Below are 16,954 nucleotides of genomic sequence, written 5' to 3' on the forward strand. Positions count from 1 at the left end.
AGTTTTAATGAATTGGATGTCAACTGTCATTGATTTTTTTTTTGTTACATAAAGCACCGACAGATTGACACAAAGCGGTGATGAATTCATATTTGCTAATAGCTGATGCCCACAGTTTCTACTTTCCTCCTGCATCAGAGAGTGACAGTGAATAGTGACCTCAGCAGAATGTGGCTGATTCTTCGGCCGATAACAAGTCATCTGATATAATGACAGGGCCATTTGATGAATGGGTCTGTTTTTAGGGAGGCAGACATCCACTGGGGAGCTGGCCTTGGGCAAACACAAAATCCCACAGGTCACAAAGGCAGATGGATGGACTGCAGTTCTCTGTCACTTTTATCGCTTAACTACTTGTCCCTGGATTAATAAATCTAGATTCATGACTGGCAGCTCCAGGCTCACACCACCAGCTGCTGAGGCTGTAACCTTGACTTAATCAGAACCTCTTCATGACTCCACTTCTACTAAACACATTTTCATAAATGACACTAAAGAAGAGAAGTAAGGGTGATTTATCCTCCACTACTTTGCTCTTTCCTCATAGTGGTTCACTAAGACTCCAGCCTCTCATGAAGCATAAAGGACAGCAGGGTTTGCAGAGAAAATGTCTCACACATTTACACCAAATTGATTTTATTCAGAGGTTTATGTTCTCTCAGTGCAAACCACCAGCTCATTGAAAAGTAATAAATTCTGATGAGACAGGGCTGGTCGCATATGAAGCAGGGAGCTAGGTCCAAATTTAAATCAACTCCTCTCCCAGCATATTTCTTACCAACTTATTCTCTGTCTGGCTGTGGACTGGAGGAGATGAATTTCCAGCAGTCTGAGAAAATAACAGCACCTTAATGTCCCCCCCTCAGCCTCAGCTAGTTAAATAATCAAACAAATCTACCCAACCCGCAGTCTCAGCCATCTGAGAGATGAGACGCTCCTAAAGTTGCCCCGCTGCTTCCACCAGTGCTATAATCAAAATGACAAAATTGTGTTTTTTGTATATTTTAGGAAAATGTAAAATAAATGTGTCTACCTGTATACTGCTTGTGGAAAGATGGTGCGGATGGTAAATGCAAAATGAAGCAAAACAATGGAGATAAGCCTATGTGGACCCCTTGGGGTTAATTAAGTTGAAGTGTAGGGGAGAGAGAAGGTCCTGTTTGTTTTCCAAAGACAGTGTTAGTAATGGTGATGGTGATAATTAAGATGATGGTGTGATAATAATGATGTAAATGATGATGATGATAATGATGATGATGATGATGTAAAGCTTTACAGCAAAAATTACAGCATTGGTCATTTTATCCAAATGCTTTAAAACGTGTGTTTTCCTGACAAGTGACCTCTTGCAATCATAATAATAATTATTTTCCTTCTCAATAGCAAAGGGGAGCAGCAGTAAGACATAGTTATACAACCACAAAACCATTTAGAAAGAGTGAAGAGTGAATGGCTGGGCATACAAAGAGAATGAAAGCAGTCTATCTTTTTCCTTAAGGGGTCCCTTTTCTATCATTTAGTAAACTGATGACTCCTGACTAAGTGACATATGTCAAATTAAATTCAAAACTGTACAATGAACCATGTGCAGATTATTTACTGTTTAGGGAACTTTTTTATACAATACTACTCTGTATTGTGATTTTTTTGTATATTTTTTAACAATCACACATAATTACTAGACTTCTTTTTTTGACAAATTCAGTGTTTTCTTGTCCCTGGCACTTGGCCATTGTTAGATTTGACAATAATGGCATCTAGCAGTGAAGATAACTGTAGAAACATGGCGGTTCAACTTGGCAGACTCCATAGAAGAGAACCCGCTCCCTTTGTAGATAAAAATCTCATTCCAAAGTAATGAAAACACAACGATTCTTATTTCCAGGTAATTATAAATGGAACCAATGAATATTACATTCCATTTCTGCCAATAGATGCTTTTAAATGTTACACATTGGACTATGATTCAGACCAAAAGTTTCTTTCTTTGGTTCTTTGACCCATGGATGTAATTTTTACCAAACCGTAAGCAAGATTTAGTTGACAAAACTTAAACCAAACCTCAACCATAGAGGCAGCAGATTAAACAGCATCTAAAACCTTTTCTGTAAGATCTGTGTGATGTAACATTGTCCCCATCTTCTCGAAAATCTGCAAAAGAAAATGCAAATGAATGCTTGTTTCCACCGATATGCAAATATTATAAGTTGGTTTTTTTTAGATAAGAAGTGAGTGGCGGCAAAATTCTCCAGTCTTGTGCGAACATGTCATTGCAGAAGAAGAAGGTGCAACAAGATAATTAGATGTAATTAAATGTAATTAAATGAGCGTCACTTAAACGGTGGAACAACAATGTAGTTAACATGATGTAAATATGGCATTTCTGTTTGTTTTATGTATTAACCCGATTAACGTTACAGTCGACTAATTACTCCACATAGATCTAATGTTTTAATCTGCCGCTATTTTTCGTCTCTTCAGTGGAGGCACATCACATGCTTCAATGCATGATTTACTCACCAAGTCTGTTTCCATAGCACAATATGTCGTCTGACGACTCATTGGGTAAAAAATATCATTTCGAGCTTACCACATAAGTTGGGTAGTTGTGTGTATGTGTGTGTAAGTACTCAAGTATTCATATGTTCGGAACAGCCTCAGGTGAAAAGCCAACCACCACAGAGAGGAGAGAGATGGTATTAATGTTTAAAGGTCCAGTGTGTAACATTCAAAATAATAATATTGTGTTTTCATTCGTGTGTAATCAGCTGAATATAGGAATCATTAGGTTTTTATTACTTTAGAATGAGCCTTTTATATCTACCAACACCGCAGGTCGACTTCCATGGAGTCCGCCATGTTGAACCGCCATGTTTCTACAGTAGCCCAGGAGGGAAAAAACTGGCTCTAGATATTTAGCAGCCACCGTTGTTTTTCCTTCATGCTTGACGGAGTTGAAATCTGCAATTACACTACTAGATGCCGCGAAATCCTACACACTGGACCTTTAAATGTGAGGATAACACATTTTCAGACAGTCTCTCCTGGAAGACTTTGACATTGTTGCACTTATTTGTACACATACAAATGATAAAGTGATAAGAAATAGTTGTAATGATTGAAAAAACTCAAACCCTGCTTACTCTCTCACCTCAACACACCTGGCCAGTGTGTGGATGCTGGATTGGGAGTTGTTAAACTTTCCATTTGAGATTAACCATACTGGCAGCTTAAGTATAACTGCGTGTGTGTGTGTGTGTGTGTGTGTGTGTGTGTGTGTGTGTGTGTGTGTAGGAGAGAGAGGCAGAGACAGAGCTACACTTCTTCACCTCATGCCCCAAATACCAGGCTCTGAGAAAAACATTTTCCTTATATTGTAAAAATACACCAACAGACAGAGAGACTGCCATATTTACTTGGGGAAATGCCCATATGTGAAATTACTGCTGCAAAATGTATCACCTCCTGTAATGACCTAAGGGACAACCAGAGAAGCCTGAGAAACAAAACTCTCTATTGACTTATTTTTAATTGTTAATTCTAGAATTAAATGAGTATTTTAATATTTATATTTTTTTCATTCAATTTTTGTTATTGTTATTACTATCTGTGTGTAAATGGTTATATATGTATATGATGCTATGCTATGATACACACACATACACACATATCAACTTTAACACACAGACAACTATAACAACTTTGCACACACTTCCTCAATCTCTGACACACACACACATACAAACACACACCTCAACTATCAACACGCACATTTTGTGACAATGTCTTTTGTTTTTTTGTTTCTTTTCACCATATAATGTCCTAATGCTTTGGCAATATTGTCTTTGCTACACTCATGTCAATAAAGTGAACTGAATTGAGAGAGAGAGACAAAGAGAGAGAGATACAGAATATTATTGTAACAGAGAAAGACAGAGAGGGAAGTGCTGAGGATGACGGATGTGACAATGACAGAAACCTCCTGTCCTCCATGTACAAAACAGGATGAATGATACGATAGTTCTTTACCGAGCTGAAACCTTTTCATTGCTTAGGAAGCATAATCTAGACAGAAGACAGGTTATTAGGTGGATGATAAAGGTTCTGACTGATATGCAATATGCTGCGGAGCTTAATATATGAAGCACAGTGGAGTGATACAGTAATGATTCAGGTTTTGTGATTTGTCTCTGGGTCTCGGGCTCCATGCACTGAGGAAACTGTGTCTTAGCCAAAACGAACAATCTGCCTATATTGGATGTGGGTCAATTTCATCCCATACTATAGCTGCTGACTTCCAAAACAATCAATACAGTAGATAAACCACAATGTCTATTAACGCATCCATCCATCCATCCATCCATCCATCCATCCATCCATTTATTCTTCCATTCAACCAGCTGATTAACCGAACGTGTGTGTGAGAACTGTCTGATCCATCAGGCTTGTTAGTGCTGTCGATTCGCTTACAGGGATGTGATGTATGAGGCTGCGCTTGTTAACAGCATCAGTCCAAGGGAGTACAGTGTAAGTACAGTACATCAGATTTTACTGAGCCACTACTTCAACAGTGCAGCTACTGAAACTATTCATTAAAACCTCCTGAGAGGAAACAGCAGCTGGTATGTACTCAGGGACTGAACAACATCAGAGAATAGAAGGTCTGTCTGTCACACTTGTAAACTCTCTCATCCCTTTCCTGTTTTCTTACACAGCTATTAAAGAAGCAACTTTTTCAGTGACTTCACTTCCGATATTACCCCTCTACCCAAGAATCCACTTTTTAGGATCTTTTCTGAGTATAAAATTGGAGCTGAAACAGCAGCAGCAGCAGCAGCAGCATCCTCCTGTGCAGCTCTCACACATCTCCACGGAGAGACCACAGTCTCCCTCCCTCTTTCTTTACCTCATGAGAAAACATCAAATGCAGGAAAAGCTAAAATAAGAACACAACTTGTGGGATTCACTGTCTCTTAAAACTTGACAGGCGTAAATCCCCAGAGGATGTGCGCTCCCTTTCAACAACAAACCCCTGCGGTGGTCTGATCAGACCCAGCCAACTGTTTAATTCACTAAATTCACCAGATGAACTGCATGAGCTACAGGACTTCTTCCCATACTGGAGAAACAGGTCGCAGCACAGATCAAAACCGACTTGCTGCTGCTGCCTGAACTTCTCTCTGTCATGCTGTAGGCTATGCTTTTATTTAGAGAGATAAAGAGAGAGAGAGCTCTTTCAAAATGAACGATGGCAAAAATGAAGGCAGATTTCATTACTTTTTTTGAGGAATAGGCTAAATCTGGAAACTATTAATATTTTTTTGAACAGCTTTAATAATAGTTTAAGTAATTTTCAAGCAAAATGACCTAAATTAAAGGTTATTTTGCTTCTTTTCTCTGCTTTACATCATTGTTAACTGAATATCTTTCTGTTCTGGACTGCTGGTCAGACAGAACAGAACATTTTAAAGCATCATCTTGGACTTTTGGAAATTGTAATTAGCATTATTTCAAAGTTTTCTGACATTTTGTAGACTGCACGATTAATTAGTTGAACAATAAAATGTTCGATTAACCAATAATGAAAATACTCCCTAATTGTAGACCTAAATTAGGTATTTGTGTTTGGATTCTGAACAATCAAAAGATATATTTAAACATACTTCAAGTATCTGGATTTATTCTAGCTTTATAAAAAGTATCCTGTTGATCATGTTTGAGCAATTTACATTCTGCCACTGGCTATTATATCAAGACAAAGAAGAAAAACACTTTCTTTCTTAACGAGCTGATTTATCATCATGTATGAAAAAAAAAGTCTCATCAGCATCATATGTGTCATCAACCAGCCAAATACAGTGTGCCCCACAATTGTTAGCACATAACCCTTCAGCCAGTGATGTCTTAGTGCAATAATAAACCACTGGGGTCCCTTTCAACAAAAGAACGCACTCATCAGTCCGCTCTCCTTCCCAGAAAGTGCACAGAGCCGCTCACCTTCTCCACCTGTCCCACAGGAGCCGAGCAGGAGCGAGGCGACCAGCGCAGTAATCCCAGCGAGTCTTTTACTCCCCAAAGGCATGTTGAAGCGATAGGATGCTGCAAAGTATAATCCCAGCTGTCGGAAGGGGACACAGTCCGTCCTTCCTCCTCCTCCTCTGCTCCTCTCCTCTCCTCTCCTGTTCGCTGCTCTCCTCTGCTCTCCTCCAGCTCCGCTCCGGTGCGCTGCGCCGCAGTAGCCCTGCTGCCACTGTTATGGAGGGGCCGTCCGGTGGGGAGGATGCTCTCTCACCGCCTGCCCTCCGTTAAGTGATGGAGGGGAAAGAGGAGGGAGGGCTTTTTACCAGGCTGTTGCGGGTCCGAGCAGAGCGCACCGCCTCCCTCACTGAGGTCCTGAAGAAGCTGAGAGAGTTTCTGGAGGGAGTCCCAGGACCGGTTCATACAGCACAGAGAGAGAACGCATGTGGCTGATCGCATGTTCTGATGTTTAACTCTTAATGCAGCTGTGCTCTCGATCATCTGAACGTAATACAATTCTCACATTTATTTGCAAGGACAAGGGATGAAGCACCATTTATGGCCAGATTATAGAAACAATATGACCCTGGAAATGCATGGGTCATATTGTTTCTATAATCTATAATCTATAATCCCCCCCCTAAATATAAGAGCTAGACAAATGGACTGGAAAAAGTACTATTATTGTTTTGTATCTTGTTTGTAGTGGTTTTGCGTGTAGTACTTTGTCTTTGTAGTTGTTTGGTGCCTCTCTCTTTTTGCCTCTGTTTGTGGTCATTTCATGTGTCTTTGTGCTGGTTGTTCCTCTCTTTATAGTTGTTTAGTGTCTTTTTGTTGTCGTTTTGCATCTCTCTATTAATTTTGCTTCTCTGTGGTAATTTTATGTCTGTTTGTATTCAGTTTGTGGATGTTTTGTGTCTTTTTCACAGACATTTTGCCGGTGAAGTCCAGGGCCCCCTTCTCTTGGGCTCCTTGGTCTCCGGTAATCCATCCAAGGATAAACTCAACACAACTACTTTTTAAATGAGCCTTTCAAACATGATTCCAAGACATCGAATGAAATTGGACGTGATGACCAGAGGATCAGATGATTTGATCAAATCCACCTTTAAAGATCTCCTCCAGACACGTTTTAAGGCTTAGAATTTATGTCTATTCCTTCTTCAAAACATCCAGAATCTGTAAATGTGTTTCCTTTTCACTTCTCCTGCTTTACTGAGAGGTACATTTTCAGCGTATGTTTCCACATCACCCTTGTGTAAGTTGCATATTTGCTTCTAAATTAGTTGTGATTCTCAAAACCACACTTGCACTTACATGTGTTGAACTCAGATTTAAGGTGAGCTCAGAGAAACTTTCTGCCCTTCAGCAGATGAATGTAAAAACAGCCTTGTGTCAAATTCTTACATCATTCTGCACAGTGAAAGTCAAACATCCATTGTGAGGACAACACATTGTTATGAGTTCCTAAGTTTTTTGGAAAACTGTGAGCACTTTCCCTGCTTTTATAAATAAATATATCTAAGTTTCATTTCATAAAGTCAAACTTTCATCAATATATTCCAGTTTCATTCCATATATACAGACTTTCATTCTATATATTTATTCAATAACTTCCTAAAGGGCATGCCTTGATTTATAAATACATGGAATAATATTGAAATAATAAGTGTTAAAACATACAAATATTAATTTTAGAATCTCCATAAGCACAACATCTGTATTGAGACTGATACTATAAGCGGTGGGTGGTGCAAGTACACTGTATTTGCTTCCTTGGAAGGTCATGTTCACTTTGAAAAGCAGATTTTCCCCGAACTGAAACCTTCAGGGACTATGTCATCTTCGGCTTTTCTAGGGATGTGCTTCTTAAAATAGTGTTCCTCCAATTATTCAACATTTATAGAAAATTCCTCTTGAAGAAAGACAAAGAAAGCTGATTGAAGGACACAGAGAGTGAAGGCTGGATTCAACCCAAAGACCTCACAGCTGCGATGCACCTCAGCCAAATAAAGATTAAACCCTTTGACAACTGTAGAAACTGTCACCTCTGGGCTCGTCACACACTCTCGTCCACACCACAAAGACTGAATATTTATTAAGACCTCAGATTAATGAATATTCTAGTCTGACACACCTCATCAGTCATTTTGATCTTAATTAGGATGTTTGACAGAAAGTACCTACACTTTTATAATTATGTACGTACCATTTTGACATCTATTCAGCGAGTATGCCCTTGAATTTTAAGATAAGATGAGACTTTTTCCAGTGTCACACATAGGCCAGCACAAAGACACCCACAAATGTCAGTCATCTACAAACAACCGGAAACACAAAGCCAAATATACCACTGACCTTCAAACCGGGAAGAAACAGCAGTGGGGTTTCTGTTGTTCCCTGTGAAGGTCATCAGTGGGAGTGGCAGTTTAGCCTTGCTAGTGTTCACCCACACAACCTTTGATCCTTGCTCTTAACTGCATGCTGTTTCTTATCAAGGTCAGGTGTTGCAGCACAGTCACTCTTTGATGAGGGTCTCTTTAGAGGTGGGCACAGTACAAAAGAAATTCATTTTCCACCTCAAGGGCCAAACTCTTCAGTCAGACATTCTGGGGGACCAACAAAATGATAGTAAATATATATATTCAGTACGCAAAGATAAGCTAGCCACAGAGGCCTGGGCTACACAGTGCAAATATCAATCTATTTCACAGAACAGAAAAAAGAACTGAGTGTATTTGGCCAGTGTATACCCACTCTCATAAGGCACTGGTTAGCACCGTCACACTCGTTTTGTGCAAAAATACATTCAGAAGTTAATGAAGCTAATTTGAGGCAACAGCAATCTGAGTTAGCCAGATCGAGTCTTTAAAAATTGCATTTTTTAATTACTAGTGTTTCCATGTCCTGTTAGTTGATTAGATTAAGCTAGAGTGTAGGAATGTAACTCTACACTCAACTCATGATTCGATACAATTCACAATATGATTGTCTCCGGGGTTTTTCAATAAAATGAGATTGAAGAGAAATTATGACTGAAAAGATTCTTTTCTCACACACAAAAATCTATTTTTTTCTCACATTTTCTATATCAAAATGATGTATTTCTGAGGTAGAGTATAAACTGCCTCATCTACTGTTATCTGTCTGTTATCTTCTTAGGGAAGCCAAACAGCTGCCACACTTTCGATCTTCAACAAGATGGAGCATCCTCAATTTCAAAGTCTTCACCTTCACCTTCCATGTCTTTGTGCCTTGATCCAGCTACTTACCCAAGTGACATAGGAAGGACATTAAACAAGCAAAGTCAAAAATGTAGATAGCGCCCTCTTATTATTAATAATTCATTTTTCATTGATTTGAATCCGTGCGCAAACTTCGCGGGAAACCAGAGGCACAAAAGCAGGCAAACAACAATGCGTGCATTTATCACCATTCACAAACGCATTGCCAGCGGGATCCCAGGAATACGCAGCACCCAAATCCAGTAACATAAAAGTATTGTTTAAAGGAGCATTCACCCGGGAAACATAATATTAGAAAGTGGGTATATAGTAGAAAGAACAACATTAATTGGCCATTGACCGAAAAAACTTAGGCCATTATAAAGACAACAACCCCACAATGCACAGCCAAGCCGCCCCACAACACTATCAAGGACACAACAACGGAAACCATTATACAAAATATGTCAATAACAACAAAAATAAAAGTAACATACAAAGTCCCCGAGCGTCCCAACTCCTGCCCGCAGTACGGCCATCGGAGCGGATATTTCGTCGGATAGCCCACCACATAAAACACACGATGCCCGACGAATCCCCCAGGACCCATTCCAGAAAGGCGTAGGCGGCCAGGCGCACAGCGGCACAGGCACCAGCAGTCCGCCCCGCGAGCCAGTCCGGGCCGTCCGCGACAGGCAGGTCCCTGCCTCGGCGGCGAAGCCCAGCCGCGCCCATATGCGGCTCAAAAGGAGCCACGAACATCGATTCGACCATCAACTTTGAAATTCCCATATTACATGATTAACATAGTCGAACATCGACGCCAGCGCCCGCTTAGCCCAAACAAGAGGCGGTATATTTTTAGTTTCTGCAGGTGAAGTCCCACCCAGTGATCGTAATAGGTCTGAGTGTGAGTAAAAAAATAGGGTAGTGTTGTATTCTCACCCCCCTACAGAGATAGAGACTCCGCTCCAAGACCAAAAGACGATTTTACATCATGGAACAGGAGTCACACAAAATCCTTATTTCTCCCCTCTCAGGGGTGAGGAATGATGCGGACCATTCAAAAATAGACTGGGGTTCTAATGATACAAAGCTTAATGCAAATGGGTGAAGTGTCCCTTTAAGGCAAACTTTAAAAAGTCCAAACCTGGTAATTCCAGACAGCAAAGCTAAGGCACTGTAACCTTTTTAGTCATTATTCACACAACTACAAGTGGTCGCTCGTCAGGGAAACCTAAATGTTGAGTGTTTTACTTTAAGCATTTGAACAATCAACTTATGCCATTTTCTGGTGGGGACAACGTTGGTACGGCGCTGTGTGTTCAATACAAGACCCCCTTTAAAATGGTGTTATGTGTTGCAGAAATGTCAGTGCGTTTACTTTTTAAAGCATTAGGGAATCCAACACAGTCTCACTTCACCTAAAAAATAAGCATAATGTGGAGAAAGTAAAGCGATTTGCATATGCATAATCATACAGGTGCAAAGAGGATTATTTTGGCATAAATCCACTCTACATGGCTCCATTTTTCTGCTCTACTGTACCCCACAAATGAACACTAACAAGACCTTAGCGGTGAGCCAGAATGAGCAGCACAGCGCCCGGTTCATTTCCCCACTGATACAATACACTGCCAACACTGATGAAGCTGCTGCATGATCATATTCAACAAAGCATGCAAGGAAAGGAATGATAGCTGGCAGCAGAAACGAGAGGAGGCACATGTTCATATGCAGTGAAGGAGGGACAGGGAAGAAGATTAGATGTTTTTCCATCCACCTGTTTCTTTCAGAGTGTGCATAAAATCAGCTGGATAGAAATATCAAAAAGAAAAGGAAAACTTGAGGCTAGGCTGAGATAGAAAAGTTGGTGTCTCGATAAAATGCGTGATGCTGCGTGTCATCCCCTCTCTCTCTACCCCCCTTTCCTGTCGATCTTCAGCTGTCTCTATCAAATAAAGGCATGAAAAGGCCCCAAAAAATAACTTAAACGTGTGGCTTAAACATCCACTGAAGGAGACTGTAATGTTCATCCAATTAATACATGAAATAACATACATGACACATTGTTTTCCACCATTTGAGCTTTTATTGCTGCTCTTCTCCTGCAATGGTTTAACTGGCCAAATTACCACCATCAACTGTTTATCTTGGGCTCAGATTTATAAAAGGCAATTTATTTTCCCACATTTCTGTAAATTCTGTTCAAATGTGCCCAAAATGTATATATAAGCCTGGCTATTGACTCTGAAGTGATACATGAGAAGAAGCACTGCAGTGAGAGACAGCAGGTAATATCAACCCAGAGGGAGGACTAAGTGCAGTGGGAGTGACAGGGGTTTACACACATAAACACAGACACAGACACACACACACACACACACACACACACACACACACACACACACACACACACACACACAGCAACTGTTACCTCTCAGTGCTCCACCAACTGACAGTACATAGAGGAATCAGTGGACTATGTCATGGCAATATCTGCTGTCTAATAACAGAAAATGGTGGAAGAAGTGCACATCCACAGTAGACATATACCAAAAAGATTGAATATTCACGAAACTCTAAGAAATATTATTTTTTAATAGATTATTATTATTGGTATTTTGCTTTTATTTGACTGGGAGAAAGGGTGTGATATGCATACTGGGGACGTTACAATCCCAGTATATGTTCCTGGCAAAGGCCACCATCACACCTCTATTTATCTTGATTTTAATGTTTATTGTTATTGGGACAAATACAGAGTATCGACCAATGCCACAATGCCACAGCTGAGTATAGTAACAAGGTAATAAGGGAGTGATATTTTAGGATGCTGAGGTAATATCCTCGTAGTTATATAACAACCTGGTAATATCTTGACAATAATGTTTAAACTGTCTTGGTATTATTAGAGTTTACCTTATGTAAACGGATAATAGAGTGTAGTAGTGGAAAGAAAATTTCAATAGGACAGAAAATTTAAGTAATCTATTTTCTCTCTCAAACCTCTGAATCTAACGGAAATAACAGAAAAAAAGTGAGTAATACTTTTTCAGCGGGTGTTAAATTGCTCTTTCACATATTTAGCCTCTAATGTGACATCATACCAGCTTCCTATTCAAAAGTTTTATTGCACAAATGTAGATCATCTCAACAGGCTTTATTATTGTAGAAAATGATTGTGACCGCAACACTGGATATATTAATCTCTTACAGTCTCTGATGAAGCCAATAAATTAACAATAAACGTTGACGGAGGAAAACCGACAGAGATTCAAAGCGAAGAAGTCGTTAATGTTCTTTCCCTCTCTCTTTCTGTGTCTGTCTTTATCCCTCCTCTCTTGCCAGCTTTGATCCCTCAAGGACTTTGCTCTTCCTCTACCTACACAACACTTGTGAGGTAGAGAAAGTGCTTCTGAAAATTCAGAGCAACTCCCTCTCTCAATAGGACAGATGTGGAAACATAATTCCACCATCAGCGTCTTCTCCTCCTGTGAAAAGCAAAATTGAAAATTGGATTGATGCTATTTGTCCTCTTGATTATTATGTTGCCATATCTGAAAGATCTGATGAAATTGCCTTACAATCACACAGAATGTGAAACCATTCCGCGGTGGAGGTGTAAGAAAAGTAATTTCTCGCACATTGTGAAAATGCATCGTCTCATCTCAGCCGGCTGATTCGTTCGCTCTCACAGGCATCTCTTAAATGTTACCGTGAAAATATCCCCCATTCTGCTTTGAATGCAAACATGTTTTATTGTTGTTACACGTATTGTTACTTCTAAGCTTCATAATGAATAAGCTCTGCATAAATGCCATTTCGGATGTGCTTTTTTATTTAACAGCAACTCTGCAAGACCTGTGTCAGAAGGAATAGAAAACAGTAGAGTTACAAGAAAAGTTAATTAGTAATTTTCAAAAGAAATTAGTCCATACTGTCTGTATGCTCGATTAGTTCCCTCCTCTGTTGGCCAAATGCAAAGCTCAGTCCTGTTGACAGGAGGAAGCAGGTTGCAGCTTGATCTGAAGGTGCAGAGACAGTAAGTAGCGCTGGGTTCATAACAGATCTGTCTGTCTAAACTAACTAATTTGTACAGGTTTCTATACTGCAGATTGGAGTTTTAGTAACACTCGGAGGCAGAGCTGCTCTGCAGGGAGAGTCAAACCTCAATGAGCAAATGCAAAGAAGTGAAGACTTCCTGGCTTAGTAATAAGCCCCGCTGAAAAATGCAAGAGGAAAGCGAGGTAGTAGCTAATATTATGAAACCGATTGCCACTGCAGACTGAAAAAAATTTACTTTCTCTCACTATTACAGTCGTTATATTTTAAATGGATTCCTGTGTTTAACAGGGAGATGTTGTCTGTTGCCCATTTATTGTGTATAATGAGTTGTCTCATGTAATGAAGAAGGCTGAAACAAGATGCTAATAATTTATTGACTTTCATCATAGAAACTCTTTCCGCTCCTGTTAAGAGGTCAGAGGTCAGGTCAGGCCAGCAGTAACTGGAAAGGAGTCAATACAGCTTTTTTCAGAGCTCTACAGTAAATAATGAATATTTATATAGCACTTTTCTTCCCAAAGTTACAAAGTACTTTACAGGGACGCAAAATAATAAGAGCAAGCAAACAGACAAAAATTATCAAATCATTAAACACAAGGACGATGAAAATAATGTTAAAAGTAAAAGAAAACAAAGAAGAGTGGAATGTGAATCCAGAATAAACACAAATTTAAAATAACTTAAAGATATTGGGTATCTTTTTTTGAAGACCACTTTATTCTTAACCCTTCACTATAGACTGGCATTAACTGAGTCACTTTTTGGCCACTTGATAGCAGCACAACAAGAAGAACCACAACACTGACATATCAAATTGTCATTGTTAACCGTTGTCTACTTAGAGACACGGACCAACATTAATTTAGAGTTTTTGTCCGACTGACAAAGTTCTCCACTACGTTCAGCTTTGTCTGTCTGCCGTTTGGTGCAGAAAAATTAGCACACAGTGGGTACGTTTTTTTGTTGACATCCAAAAACAAAACTAATGAGAGTTGTAAAAGTGAATCAAAACAGTTAAGCTGAAAAATGCTAAAATGCTGCTTTTACATTATACATATCCACTTGATCCATTGTTCATATAAAACCAGTGGAGCTTTCATCTGTAACTATTTATTCCAATCCATTTATTGTGTTTAACCTCTTGTAGAAACTTCTTTATCCCCAACTTAATACACTTTATGATGGGTTTCTACAAAGTTTTGTGAAGTTAAAATATAGTCTTCCTCTGCGGATCTATCTAGGGGACAGAATTAAGTTGCTGTGTCAGATACCATCTACTGCTGCTATTCATTCCTTTCCTACCTGCTGTTAGCCCTAGTTAGCATATAGTGCAAATGAGTCTCAGTGGAGTCGGTGAAAATAATTGCCTCATTTATCCAGACATCCGCTTCACTTTGATATTGAGATCTTTTTTGCGCATTAATATCTAAACAGATGCATGCTCACATACTTCCCTCATACCCTCACACACATGCACACACAGACACAGAATTCCTCCATCAACATAATACTTCGTTCTCTCTTTTGCTTGTCGAGCATTAATCCAGTCAAAGCTAGCATTAGATTTCACATCAGTGAGTCCAGTAATGCCACCTCCCCACTGGGCATCTGACTCATTTGTTCACATTACTATTGTTGATTTTTCCTTTTAGCATCACTTTTTCTGTTTCTTCAACTCGCCTGGGAACATCCATTCAATAGATGAGATGACTAGAGAGATGCCCTTTTTGTGAATCATACAACAAGAGTTTTTAATGGCTCTGGAGTGCATTTCAGTTGATCCCAACCACGGCTACTTATCTCAGGGTGTAGCCTACTTCTACAATTTCCGGGGGGTACATGGAAAGATTAACTTCAAACTAATTTGAGAGAAAAAAAAATGAAATTACAATTTAATTAAAACAATATATCCACATGCTGTATTGAGTCAGCTAAAACCCTGATGTTGCAATTAAGACAGCAGGAAAACTAGCTAGCAAGCAAAGAAGTCTAAACACACTAAAGGTTTAGATTAAATTAATGCATGTGTAGTGGATAAACCATAGAAACTGTCGGCTAAAACTAATTGATGTGCAGTTGAATATTTAACTAAATAGAAATAGAGGGTACAAGGCAAGGGCTTAAAGTAAATGGCTGCAACAGCTAGCCATAGGTAATAGATAAAGGTTTGAGATAGTTGACGAAAAGTAATAAATGGTAGAAATATCTCCCTGAAAGTAAATTAGTAATTAGTAATTAGTGAATAGTAATAGATGAATGGTACATTGGAAACAATAGCCAAAGGAAACAAAGACAAAGTTTAAAAATAGCCTGCTAAAAGTTAGAAATGTTTGCAACATTCAGCTTCTAGTTTCCTCCAGAAAGTTATAATGGAGACAATTAATGCAGATTCAACCTGTGAACTCTTTCCAACCTTTGTCCAATCACTGCAACTTTGCCACAAATTTGACCAATCATGGTCAAACAATTGCACAAGAATACCTGGCCAAACCCACAGTGACAGTTCAGTTGCATGAAAAATATATTGTTACAATATCTACAGTCAATATTGAATGCCACTAATTGAAATCCATGACGGGGTGCATGAAGAGTTCATCTGACAGGGCAGTGGAGGTACATCAGACAAAAAAAGGTTTGCAACTGCTGTAGCTAATGAAGGTTAAAGAGAGGAAAATGATGAGTAGGGGTGGGTGGGTTTGGAGTCAGTGATGGTTTGCAGGTTTTGGTCTGAGAATCCAGATACACGAGGGACGTTCTGCTGACGCATCCAGTTTGCATCGACTTCAATTATTGCTCTTATCTCCAGTTTGAGCGTGTGTATAGTTTTAGTTGGTTCATTTGCATTTCACACAGGTTTTAGCCTCAGTGAATTTGGGAACATATTTTGATATAGAATTAGAGAGAATGGAATATTCATGGATGAACATTTGAACACAGGAAATTTAACTCCAGGATTTTCAGCAGTTACGTGCCAGTTGATTCACTGTCTGAATATTGATACAAAATTGATTATTTCACCCCAGTGTCCTTTCCCTGGTTGAGTTCGGTTGATATGAAATTATTACATTTCATGTCAGAGCTTATGATGGTTAACATGCCTATCCTCATAATTGGACTTACACCTGGGAGAGAGTCCAACAAAATCACACTCTTTGCCCCCGAGCATGTGTGTTCAGCAAATCTTCCCTGTAAAAAAAGTTATCTTAACATGAAGATAACATCGAATAATCAACATTTTAAAAGTTTTCCAGTGCGCTCATATTCTACTCCAGCAAATCATTTGGCAGGGTCAGGTGATAAGGGAGTAATTTGAGGTTTACCAGGCAGTGTTGCCCATCCAGCCACTACTCCTGATATGATGCTTTAATTTGCCTCTAAATTGAATGAATCATTTTGCTTTGCAGCTGTTCGTGAGCCACTCTACAATCTCCTGTCCTCATTTTCCCCACATGCTCTTATTTATTTTGCAAACCAAATGGAGCCAGCCAAGTGATCAATGCACTCTTCCTACTAACTTTGTATTCACAACATCTGCTGCTGGATTCTCTGAGCTTTTGGCAGGTCATTTGGCTGGAAGAATATTCAGTGTCTCCTGGAAGAACCTCAACATCCCTTAGTTGTATTATTCATTCATTTTCCAAACC

At 39.4% G+C, this 16,954-nt stretch overlaps 1 protein-coding gene across 1 annotated transcript in view; it reads right to left on the bottom strand.

Moving 5' to 3' along the window:
* Positions 1–6,371, bottom strand: part of LOC127350462 (contactin-associated protein-like 4) — a 97,709-nt gene extending 91,338 nt beyond the window's left edge. The window contains exon 1 of the mRNA XM_051377142.1: positions 5,998–6,371. Within this exon, the coding sequence (XP_051233102.1) occupies positions 5,998–6,082 (85 nt within the window). The 5' untranslated portion in view covers positions 6,083–6,371. The remainder of the gene's footprint in view (positions 1–5,997) is intronic.
* Positions 6,372–16,954: the final 10,583 nt, after the last annotated feature.

Source organism: Dicentrarchus labrax, unplaced genomic scaffold, assembly GCF_905237075.1.
Source record: "Dicentrarchus labrax unplaced genomic scaffold, dlabrax2021, whole genome shotgun sequence".
Taxonomy (NCBI): Eukaryota; Metazoa; Chordata; class Actinopteri; family Moronidae; genus Dicentrarchus; species Dicentrarchus labrax.